This window comes from Peromyscus californicus, unplaced genomic scaffold, assembly GCF_007827085.1.
Source record: "Peromyscus californicus insignis strain IS unplaced genomic scaffold, ASM782708v3 Scaffold_19__1_contigs__length_69161282, whole genome shotgun sequence".
In the NCBI taxonomy this organism is placed as follows: Eukaryota; Metazoa; Chordata; class Mammalia; order Rodentia; family Cricetidae; genus Peromyscus; species Peromyscus californicus.
This window is the reverse complement of record NW_026294491.1, coordinates 53,650,007-53,662,426: the sequence shown is the minus strand read 5'-3', so window position 1 is coordinate 53,662,426 and position 12,420 is coordinate 53,650,007. Positions and strand designations below refer to the sequence as shown.

Below are 12,420 nucleotides of genomic sequence, written 5' to 3'. Positions count from 1 at the left end.
AGAAATACCTGGGAGGGGTTGGAAGGATGAAGGGAAGGAGAAAGCCATAGAATTCTATTTTACCTAAAATGTATTTTTTAAATGTCAATAAATGAGTTGATTGTATTTGCTTCCAATTAGGTATGTGGCTTTGGATTCTTATAGGCCCAAAAAGTCACCCTTCATCAAGATAGTCTGATAATTAATGCTTACCTATAGCCTGTGACTCCCTCTGACTGAGTCACCAGTAGGGCCCCAACAGTCATACCGAGAACATCTTCCAGGACTCCAGTCTGTTGAGCAGTGATAACTTGGTAAGCCAAATTCCGTAATCTGTTACTTGGGAAGGATGGAATGAATTCAGTGCTCCTTATATTTGGCAGATCACCAATTTCGATGACAATCACCTTTGAGAAAGTTTCCACAGAGCTTGTTGGTGTGATCCTGTATGACATCATTTCTGCCATGAGAGGTCTGCGTTGACCAAATCTGGTAGAAGCACTATCATAAGTTACAGTTGGGCAATTGCGCTTTCGTTTTCCTCTACTGTTTGCAATGGCCTCTAAGGTCTCTTTGGTGCCAGGCATCTCCAGAGTGAATTTGATTTGGTTTGGGTCAATCTGTAAGAAACGTGTTAGGCTTTCAAGCATTGCTCTTTCCCATCCTTTTTCTAGGACTGAAAATGTCACAGTGAAAGCCAAATGAATGGAAACACTGGAGTGTATCTCAAGAGGCTCCCCTCCTTGCAGCACAACATACAAGAGGTTATTCATGATGTCAAAGTAGTTGGCACCAGCAGACTCATTCAACAATGAAGACACTGACTTTACTGGAGTAGGTGGAATCAACTTTTTTTCTAAGAAAATGTGAGGGCTCTGAATCTCATTGTAGAACACAGCCAAAATGAGCTTGGAGGTGCTTCTGTTGCCCAGTATAGAAAAGTGCAATAATGGGGGTGTTCGCTCCACAAAACATACTTTGGTAATTTGCCTGGTAGGTAAGATGGTATAGAAAGTAGACACAGAGGTAGTGGTAGAGCATAGGGTACTATCCTTCACCCTGCTAAATGTGTCAACAAAGCCATTAGTAACAGATACAAGTGGGTATGATGTTGGGACTGTCCAAGTTTCATCAACATTATGGAGAATTAGGACTACGTGGTCAGTCTGCTTGCAGAAGAAGCCATGGATCATTGCTCGGAATGTGCATTTCTGTTCTTCTCTGAATATACCTGTGATGCAAAAGAAAAAAAATATGAGCTACAACTAATGAGGATTTGTAAACTACTCTTCTCATCATCATTTGTTATGCTGTCAAATATTTATTGACTATTTGACTGTATTAGATATTGGGAACACAAAGAAATCTTGAGCAAAATATGGAAAAATACATGCATTAAAGAAAATCCATTTGACATATTCTAATGATAAATATCTTTTTAAGATTAACAACAAAAACAATGGTTATGTGTAAAAAGAGTTGAAGACATAAAATAATTGAGTCAGGAACAATCAAGAAAACAAATGGTTTCAGGAGTCCTTGGGTAAATAGAAACAGTTACTGCTGGCCGATTGCAAATTTGTGAAGACACTATGGAAATCATTATGAATGTTTCTTTTTAAAAAATCTAAAAGTAGAACTCTATGGTACAGCGGTACCATTCTAAATACACTGAGAATTTAAAGTCTTACCATAGGTACACTTACATGTTTCTTGGTGTTCTGTTTACAATAGCTAGGTAAAGCCAACCTAGATGTCTATCAGTTCATGAATGGATAATGAAAATGGGTGTAAATACACAGCAGAGTTTCATTCAGCTGTATAGAAAAGGAAATAATGGTATTTGTGGGAAAACTGATGAAGCTGGAAAAAATTACTATTGCAAGCAAACAATTCCCAACTCTGAGAGACAAATACCACATTTTTCAAGCATTAGCTTTTAATTTTATATCTATATGTGTGAGGTGTGGGGCTAATGATACTAGAAAGGGGAGTATGGAAAGGAAAAGTGTCTCTAAGGGAGAGCTCAACTGGGGTGAAAGAGCATAGCACAATGCATGGAACATGAAAGGAGAGGGGGTACTATGAGGGGCAGGGCGGGGATGGGAGTAAGAGATCAATGAAAAAAATACGCATGGTACTCCATACTGAAATCTTTTACTTTTTATACTAATCTGAAAAAAAAATAATAAAAGGAAGGAGGGAGAGGGAGGGAGGGAAAAAGGGAGGGGAGGAGGGACAGGGAAAGCAAACCCCTTCACTAGCTCACAGTACTTCCCTACTGTCTAAGATCTAGATTCAGTGGCAGACATTCATATCACTCAGGTTGTTACAAAGGTTTTAGGAGTTCTATGTCAGGATCTCCAAATGCTACAACCAAAGATTCCCTTGTCACATTATCTAAAGGCATTTGAGGAGGCAGGACTGCTCTTTAATGGCAGAGTAGTTGCCAGCAGGTGTGAGGCTCTGAGTATGATCCCCAAGACTGAAAAAAGAAAGGGTTTTAGGAACTTCACTTCAAAAACCAGACCTTCTCACGATACCACACTGCAGCTCCATGAAGGACTGAGGGAACAGAACAGAGGACTTACAGACATACACTGACACTGAAATATGCACCCCCCCCACACACACAAATAAATACAGAAGAAGAGGAATAGAAGAAACAATTAGTGTGAAGACTAGCTGACAAGGAATACAGCCGAGGCAAAAATGGTACCAGAGATAAAACTATTTGGGAGAGTAGCATTGCTCACTATTCCTGCCATTCCCAAACCTTCCACCCAGAGTAGCTCTTATTCTGAGCCCAGAGTGCTATTTCACTATGCCGCACAGTTCTTCTCTTTCAAACTGGGAGTCACAAAGTCTTCTTGCATGCTTTCTAGATATTTTGAATTCGCTTTTGTGCAAGCTCTTGTCAAAGTAACCTAGGAAACTAATAAAGATGGCATCAGAGAAAGACCTATCCTTTGCCTACATCATTCCATTTTTTTTTAAATTAAAAATCTATATCAAAGTTTCACATAGTTTCAGTGAGTTTAGTGACCACAGTGTCGCTTCATTCCCGGAGCAATAAAATCAGCAAATACAAAGGGGTGAAACTAGAGTAGGGGATCCCATGGAGCATTTCAAACTGACACAATGAAGGCTTTAATATGTCAACATTTATGCAATGCAATTAAGGGATTATTCTAGGTGAATTTTTAGTCTGAACACTACTATAAGAAGAAATTTCTGTCTTTGTGGCCATTTGTGCTTGAATTACCATGTACTTTTTTGGTTAACTCAGGAAGAACACAAGTTCAAGGGAAGCCTTGACGAAGAGATTCCAAAACTTTGATTCAAAATTGTAGAAAGTTTAAAAGGACTGGAATGAAGTGGCTCAGTCATACAGCACCTGCTTCTAATATACAGTGGTTCGATCCCCGTTGATAGGGAATATGAAGGAGTGGGGAAGAGAAGAAAGAAGTTTCTAAAAGCAACGCTGTGTATAATACTTTAAGAAATTACGCCGGGCGGTGGTGGCGCACGCCTTTAATCCCAGCACTCGGGAGGCAGAGCCAGGCGGATCTCTGTGAGTTCGAGGCCAGCCTGGGCTACCAAGTGAGTCCCAGGAAAGGCGCAAAGCTACACAGAGAAACCCTGTCTCGAAAAACCAAAAAAAAAAAAAAAAAAAAAAAAAAAAAAAAAGAAATTACAAAAAGAAATCTCACGTATAGCACTGTAACTGTAATTAATAATGTATTATATTATATATCTATAATTTGCTAAGAGAACAGGTCTAGAGTGCTTTTATCACACAGATGCATGTCTGCCCATGTACTAACATAGTAACTGGAAGTGGAATGTCATTTAAACTAACCAGTAACAAATATTATTTCACAATGTGCGTGCATACTGAAACAGCACACTGCACCCACTAGTTAGGTACAATTTTGACATTTATAACTTTTATTAAAGCTAGAAAACAAAAGGGGTCGTTTGACAAGGGGAAGCAATCCAAAGTCCTACCCAGCTATAAGCTTACAAACCACAGCAATGCCTGGACTAGCAAGGACTCTATAATGGCGCAATAGTGGCGGATCCACCTTGCTTGACTGAAGGCCTCTTCAACCAGAGGGTATTCACATCTAGTACTGTAAACGTAGCCAACTACACATGACTGAAAAGATCACAGACCCCAGAGGAGACTCTACTATTGCCAGGTTCTTAAACCAACACAATTGAACTGTTTTTAAAATCCTTATCCTTGTACACAGGTGAGTGTAGCTCTTGCTTCTCATCAAGGTTTTTTGTTTTTTGTTTTTTGTTTTTTTTGGAACAGTTGGAGACTGTTACAGAGATCCAACACTGGTCCCATTAGAGACAAAAAGTCACGGTGTGGTGCCCTGCCCCAACCAGTATATCTTCAATGTGACCTCTACACCTAAGGCTCAGGGAAAATCAAGGAAGAGCCAGCAGAAAGATGCTAAAAACCAGCGGTCCAAGATGTCTGCTGTTACATAGTGTCCCCTAGACAATGGCAGGGGAAATGTACCCATGACCTCTCAGCAATATGATTACTCAAAAAGACCTACGGAGAATGCATCTGTATAGCAGGAATCTTAAAGAGTCTTATTAATAAAATCAAACGTGAGGCCAGTTATTGGGGTGAACACTGGAAGATCAGAGAGACAGAACAAGCCACAGCTAACCTCACCTGACCAACTTCTCAGCTGATCTTGTTTCCTCAGACTGGAAGCCTCCGTGTCCTCATATCCAAATGACTCTCAGCTGAACTGTGCTGCTCAAAACCTAAAAGCTTAACCAGACAAATGCTTAGCTAGTCAAATGCTTCTAGTTTCTGGTCCTCACGCCTTATATACCTTTCTGCTTTCTACCACCACTCCCTGGGATTAAAGGCTGGCTTTCTGGGATTAAAGGCATGAGTCACCATGCTTGGCTGTATCCTTGAACAGATGGATTTCTACCTCTGGAATGCTAGGATTAAAGGCGTGTGCTACCACTGCCTATCTTCATGTTTAACATTGTGGTTGTTCTGTCTCTGACCCCAGGTAAGTTTATTAGGGTGCACAATATTTTGGGGAACACAATACCACCACACATCTGTGTATAGTGTTTAGTCTCTTTCACTTATTTTATCTAGCTACCAGTACTCAATCATGGGGTTTCACCTAGATGATCTTCTCTAATTCTAATCAGTTCCTGAAAGGCCCACCTCCGAACACTGTAGCTGAATTGTTTGTATCCCCATCATACCTTGAAATGGGGAACAGATTTCAACTTGATATTTGAAGTGTACATATCATATTCAAAAGGAGTTTCACTAGACATCAGTTATTACAAAATACTCTGACTATACTTTCCTCCCGCAGACTCCTCTTCCCAAATGGAAACCTGTCAGTCTAACATAATTTCACCCAGTCTATTTTTAATTAAGAATTCTTTCTTTCCAAATCTTATACTCTGTAACTTTTGCTGTCTGAGGAATAAAGGGTACTGAAAAAACAATCTAAATTCTTCTGGTCTCTTTTAATGCAGTAGAGTAATTACTCATTAAAGGAATATTGATAGGTTTCAAAATTGCTAGAACAATACAAAATTTCCCACACATAAAAATGATAATGTTTGAACACATGAAAATATGTAATGTCTGAATTCTATTATTACACATTGTAAACATGTGCTGAATTACCATAATGTATTTCTATAAAGATGTACAAATGTGTCTCAATAAAAGGAAATCACATACACACACATACAGGTATGCACAAGTACAGCTATACACACAAACATAAATAAATATATACATATGCACATCTATATGCATACACATGTATACACATATAAACGTGTACATCCACACAAGCAATATTTTCCCAGGTATATCATTTTGCTAAAAGAGGCTTTCACATTTTCAAGATTTGCCAAAATAGCAATCAAATTGTTTCAAGGCTTCCAGATCTTATGAAACATACAGCATTTCTGTAACTGTGAGATTCTCATTAGCCAAAGCTGAAGTTTCCTTGTCAGTATGGTAGTAACCTAGGATGTCACTTTCTCAGTCTTTCCATAAAAGCTATAAAGCTGCACAGGACTAGCCTTTCTTCAATGGACAGTGTCATTATATAATGGACATATCATCATGGCTAACTGAAAAATATTTCTCTTCTAATACAAGTTAGAATAGACAGAAGAACAATCCTACCAAGTCATTATAGTCATCTCTAATAGTACAAGGCCACATACAACAGAAATCCTGAATATTAACAATATTCCACACAAAGGAAATGATTCTGTGGGATGAAAAGTAATTCCTAATTTTCAATGCAGCCAGGGCTATGAGACCTTGTATCCAAAAATTAATAAAAAATAAATTTTAAGAAGTCTTTAATGTTATTGGGGCAAACCATCTGAAACTGCAGATGAAACATCAGAAAGAAGTCAATTCCTGCTCAGGTTACCTGCAGCTTCTTATGGTGCACCAGGATGAAAGGGAAACAGGATTGTTGTAGCATGAATCTTAAAAGGTCTTATTAATAAAAACAAACCAGTTATTGGGGTGAATGCTGGAAGATCAGAGAAGCAGAACAAGCCACAGCCACCTCACATTGCCAATTCCTCAGCTGATCCTGTTTCCTCAGACTAGAAGCCTCTGAGTCCTCATCCAGAATGAGTGAATCTCAGCTGAACTGCTGCTAAAAGCCTAAAAGCTTAACAGACTCTAGTTCCTGGTCCTCACACTTTATATACCTTTCTGCTTACTGCCATCACTTCCTTGCATTAAAGGCATGTGTCACCATGCCTGGCTGTTTCCCGTGTGGCTTTGAACTCACAGAGATCCATCTGGATCTCTGCCTTTGGAATGCTAGGATTAAAGGTGTGAGTGCCACCATTTTCTGGCCTCTATATCTAGTGGCTGTTCTGTTCTCTGACCCAAGATAAGTTTATTAGGGTGCACAATATTTTGGGTAACACAATATCACCACAGATTGTGTCAAGACCCAAGTTAAAGTTTGCCATATAATAGAAAAAATATAAAAATTCAGATGGAGTTAGATGAAGTCAATTACTTAGATCAAACTTCCTGAGAATTTAAGGAAGAATATGGAACCCCTGTGGACCAGGTGAGAGTGGAAAATTTGAAAGACTCTACCTCTAAAGCTGGAAGGAAGATGGTGTGCATGGCAGAGGTCACAGAAGGTTGAAGGCATTCTCATCTTTGAGGAGGATGGGGACAAGTGATGGGCTTAGGGGGCAGAGGTCAGATGCAAATGCTCTTAGATTGAGAAAATAGCATAAACCACAGGAGTAAACAACCCATTCAGACTTTAGTGCTCACCTGAGTGAACCATTCTAAAAAAAATGGTTCAAATTTGTTAATTCTAAATTAGGAATATTATTTATTTTAATGTAATTTGTTCTTTTCTTTTTTCATTGATTTTCTTTTTTGATACTGAAAAAAGTATGTTTAATGAAGATTGTATAGTAAAATTCAAGAGACATTCTAATGAAAAATGTAAATTATGGAGATATACATATTGTGCCTCTATATTAAAAAGCCATAATTATCTTAATCATTAAATTTTTTAAGATTAGTTTTTATTTAAAAATAGTTTTATACAATATATTTTGATTATATTCTTCTGGCCCCTGAAGTCCTTCCAGGTGTTCCTCACCTCCCTACCCACCAACTCCATTTTTCTCTTTCAAAAATTAAAAATCAAAGCAAAGACAAAAAGCCCACAAAAGAAACATAGAATTCATTTTGTGCTGGCCAACTGCTCCTGTTCATGGGGCCTGCTCTGGTGTGTGGTCGATGTACCCAGTGACACTCCATTAGAGAAAACTGAATTTCCTTTTCCCAGAAAGCATCAATTGCTAACAGCTCCTTGGTTAGGGCTGGAACTGTGTGTCTGCCTCCCCTTCTCAGTGCTGGGACTTTGTCTGGTTTGGAACTGCACAGATTCTGTGTGTGCTGTCACAGTCTCTGTGAGGTCATATGTGTATCCGTCCAGTTGTGTCTGGAAGATACAGTTTCCTTAGAGTCAATCACATCTTAGATTCTTTCTGCTTTTTCTTCTTCATAGATCCCTGAGCCTTGAGGGGAGGGGTTCAGTAAGAACTGACTAAACTGAGCCCTCCAAAGTCTCTCACTCTGCACATTGTTCAACTATAGGTGTCTGTGTTAATTCCCTTAAACTGAAAGAAGAAACTTCTCTGATGAGTGTTGAGTGAAGCACTGACCTGTGGGTATAACAGTATGTCATTAGACGTCATTTTACAACTATGTCCCTTAGCAGAATAATAGGATGTTTTCACCTGGCGCCAATGCCTATCTATTCTTAGGTACTTGGCCGCTTCAGCAGTATCAAATATGGATTCCATCTCATGGAGTTGGCCTTAAATCCAATTTAGAAAAAAGAGAAAATTGGTTATTCTCCATAATGTTTGTACCAGTATTGTACCAGCATGTCTTACAGGACAATCACTGTTGTAGGACACAGGGTTTGTAGCTGGGTAAGACTGATGATTACTTTTTCCTCCAGTAGCATACAGCGTACCTTTCAGCACCATGAAGAGTTTCAATGGGCTTTATTATGATTTTCATACACATGTACCACTGTACTTTGTTCATATTTGCCTCCCTCCCGCTGGCTGAATATTAATCAAAATGAGAGAAATCACAACTAAATTGTAAGTTCTCAATAATCCTCATTAAGGTCTGAGGGGAACAAGTGAAAAAGTAACACAATACAAATATCATGCCAACAGAAGTCAGAAGTAGTTGTCATGAGAAGGAGAACCAGGGGCAGGAGTAGAGGAGGTAAAGGCGGGCAGCAGGAAGGGAAAATAAGGACAAACTGTATTAATACATATATATGCAAATGTCTCACAGAAACCCATTTCTTTATAAACAAACAAAAACTAATGCAAATTGAAGTGCTATTAAAATAACATAAAATTATAAAATCAAAAAAGTAATAGTTCATTAGCTTATTTAATCCTGCTTCATCAATTTTCCTACATTTTATTACATACTTTTATCTTCTTTCTTTGTATGATACAGATTTTCATATTTCCCACGAAGGACTTAGAAAGTAAATACCTCTTTTCCTTCAGCTGGGAGGATTGGTATTTGTCTTCTAACATTACTTGTTTAGAAGAGATTCATTCATCTCTACTTTTCATTTCTGGTACATATAAATGTTTATAATTATTGTTAAAAAGTGGTCTTTTCTTTAAAAATTTTTACTTATAGAGAAGCTGTGGTATTGGATACAGTTTGGCAAACCAGTATTCATGGCAGGGTCACTTCAAAATCCATATCTCTTCTACCCTTCACTTTCTCCTTGTAAATCAGGATCAGTCCATATCACAGAGTAGCCTAGGTTCTGGCCCCTGTGTGCCATAGCATTTGGGTAAGCCAATGTTACTATAGAGTAGGAATTTTATATAGAAGTGTTTGGCAAACTACAAAAGCCATACCCTCTCCTATTAACCCCAGATCTAAAGTATATCCTATTGTGCTTCCTGTTTCTTAGATCCCAAGCAGTGGCCAGTCCATTGTCACGCAATACCACAGATCCCAAGATAAACGGGGAATTTAGAATAGAAAGAGCAACATCTTTACTAGCCTCAATTAAAATACCATAGTTTTAAATATTTTTTAAAACATAATCCATGTAATCATACTGCTACAGAGCTCCTGTAGTGACACATGGGTGATTCGTGTCAACGAAAGCCCTTGGAAAGGCCTAGTAAGAAGATATGAACAAACGAGGTGAGTGGGTTCATGCAATGCTGGGTTGATGTTTGACTAGGAGAAAAGAGAAGGTTGGTAACCAGTGATTAAAATATTTACAAATAGCTGGGCGGCGGTGGCGCACGCCTTTAATCCCAGCACTCGGGAGGCAGAGCCAGGCGGATCTCTGTGAGTTCGAGGCCAGCCTGGTCTCCAAAGCGAGTTCCAGGAAAGGCGCAAAGCTACACAGAGAAACCCTGTCTCGAAAAACCAAAAAAAAAAAAAAAAAAAAAAAAAAAAATTTACAAATAACTAGACAGAAGCACAGCTCATTTAGCTACTTAAGAAGGGAAGTAAAATGGTACAGTGGGTTTGGTGTCACAAGGAAAGAACTTTGGATTGAGTGGTCTGGGATGGCATAGGTTATAGGAACTCTATAGTTCTTGACTTTGAAGGTTAGTAGTGATGAAATTTTCAGTACTATAATTGTGTGATTGTGTAGTTAAGTGCATTGGGGAGGAAAGCATACCTGATTACATCATTTCTTTTTTTTTTTTTTAACTGAAGGTCTTTTCTTGGTCAATTAGGTTTCAAGAGAGTACTTGAAGATGACCTACATAAAGGTCTGGATATAGAACACAATAACCAGATAGTATTGAGAGCTAAGTCATATTCCCACAATCTACAGTAGCCAGCCCAGGTAGCTACATTTCTACCTGCACCAACAAAACATAGGAAAAAAAACTCTAAGCATTCAGCGGTTCTTTATTAATAGGTGCCCATTTCCCTAAATTTCCCCAATTCTTATTAGTATTCTTTTTTCCCCTCAACTTCCAATGTAGAGCAATTGGGAAAGAAAGAAAGAAAGAAAGAAAGAAAGAAAGAAAGAAAGAAAGGAAGGAAGGAAGGAAGGAAGGAAGGAAGGAAGGAAGGAAGGAAGGAAGGAAGGAAGGAAGAAAGAAAGAAAGAAAGAAAGAAAATATGTATCCCTAACCAATTGGCTTCACTTTTGTGTTTGAGTTCACTTTGTTTGGGTTTGGCTTGTTTCAGAGAGTCTCTAGTGAAGTGCCAACATGCCACTAATTCTCACTGATCCTTCCCTAATTTTCACTACAAACCCTTCCACCCTACTGTCAGCCTTTAAGTCTGTGTCAAATACAAAAGGAATTAGATGACCCCTTTGTACCAAGTTCAGAATGACTGGCCTTTGCTTGTTGTCTTTTGGGTGCTCTTTGTTTATTCCCATACTTGTCAAGGTTTGAGGCTAAATTACCTACTTTGATAAGATTCACACTTTGGTAAACATGTGAGGATGGAGACAAAACAGTGGGCCAATTTCTATAACCTCCTAGGAGGGAAGAACATTGTCTACTGCGTGACAATAAGCCATGCACACCAGTACAACCAATGAGCAAACCAGATGCTGTCAGTCTCTGAGGAGCAGTGGTTACCCAGAGGGATACTACACACAGTATGAGAATAACATAGATCAGGGAAGGAAACCAGGCTTGGGGTGTGACATAAAGAAACTGATTTCTTCATAACATGATAAACACCTAGTGGAGTAAAGGGGGCAAAATGTGTTCCTTGGAGTTAATGATTGTCTGGTTCCTATTTCAAGATTTCATATACCTTCAGGAGCAAATTTTGGACACAGGAAATAAGTAGTTACAGAGCTCCAGAGCATCTCAGGAAAGAGATGCATTGCATTAGATATCGTGGTGCTGGTCTTCCATTGTGGCCAGAATGGATATTTATCAAAACACACTATAGTCTTATACTAAAAGCTGTGTGAAAACCACAAGCATTTGAGGTTCACATCGTTTTGGTCAATGGAGTTCTCTGACTTATTCAATGGATTTTGGTGGTAGCAAACTGGTCAATTCATGCTTATATAAGGCATCATAACATGATGGCTGAGGAAAGCTTTAAATACAGAAATATCTGACAAGAAGCCCAAAGACTTTCAGGAATGGCATCAGGAAGGGGGCACAGTAGGATAAGGATTTCAATGGCCAAGAAGTTAGCTTCACCTTAAAGAAGCCTTTGTACTATAAGGCTAATAGACCTTCCCTCCCCCTCTTCCTGCCTTCTTTCTTCCTTCTTTCCTTGCCTTTCTTCTTTAATCTCTCTGTCTCCCTTCCTTCCATCCTTCTGTCCTTAGTCCCTTTTAAATGGTAAGTTTAATTATTTCTACTTCTTAGATATAAAATTGAATCACAGTCATATTGACTCAGCAAGATTAGTTAGAAGTGAGGAAGGGAAGGAGAAGGGAGAAGGAGGAGGAGGAAGAAGAGGAAGGAGGAAGAGGAGGAGGAGAAGAAGAAGCAACTAGTACTCCTAAACTTCTAGCTTTTATTTTGTGCCTGGTAAAGTAAAATTACATCTAAAGGATCTCCAGGAAACAGTATTTGGACATAAAGTTCTGGCATGGTATGTACCACAGTGAGAAGAACCAAAACTTCGGAAGTTTTCTCTGTACAGTTTCTTAATGAGCACATATGGGTGGGAAGATTCCTGATGGTTGTCAAATCACATGTTTAGCAAAATCTCTTTTGCTTTTGTGTATTATTATTTGCCCCTTCAAACCAATATTTTATCATGGTATGCCAGGAGAAGAAAATTATCACCACAGTCTTAACAAAGATAATTACTCAAATCTTACCAGTAAGTCATATTAAAGATCCACCTTTATA

General features: G+C 38.7%; 1 protein-coding gene across 1 annotated transcript in view; it reads right to left on the bottom strand.

Moving 5' to 3' along the window:
• The window catches only part of Pkhd1 (PKHD1 ciliary IPT domain containing fibrocystin/polyductin), a 471,509-nt gene that overhangs the window by 48,846 nt on the left and 410,243 nt on the right, over nt 1–12,420 (bottom strand). Inside the window, exon 60 of the mRNA XM_052743962.1 lies at nt 193–1,210. Coding sequence (XP_052599922.1) covers nt 193–1,210 — 1,018 coding nt within the window. The remainder of the gene's footprint in view (nt 1–192; nt 1,211–12,420) is intronic.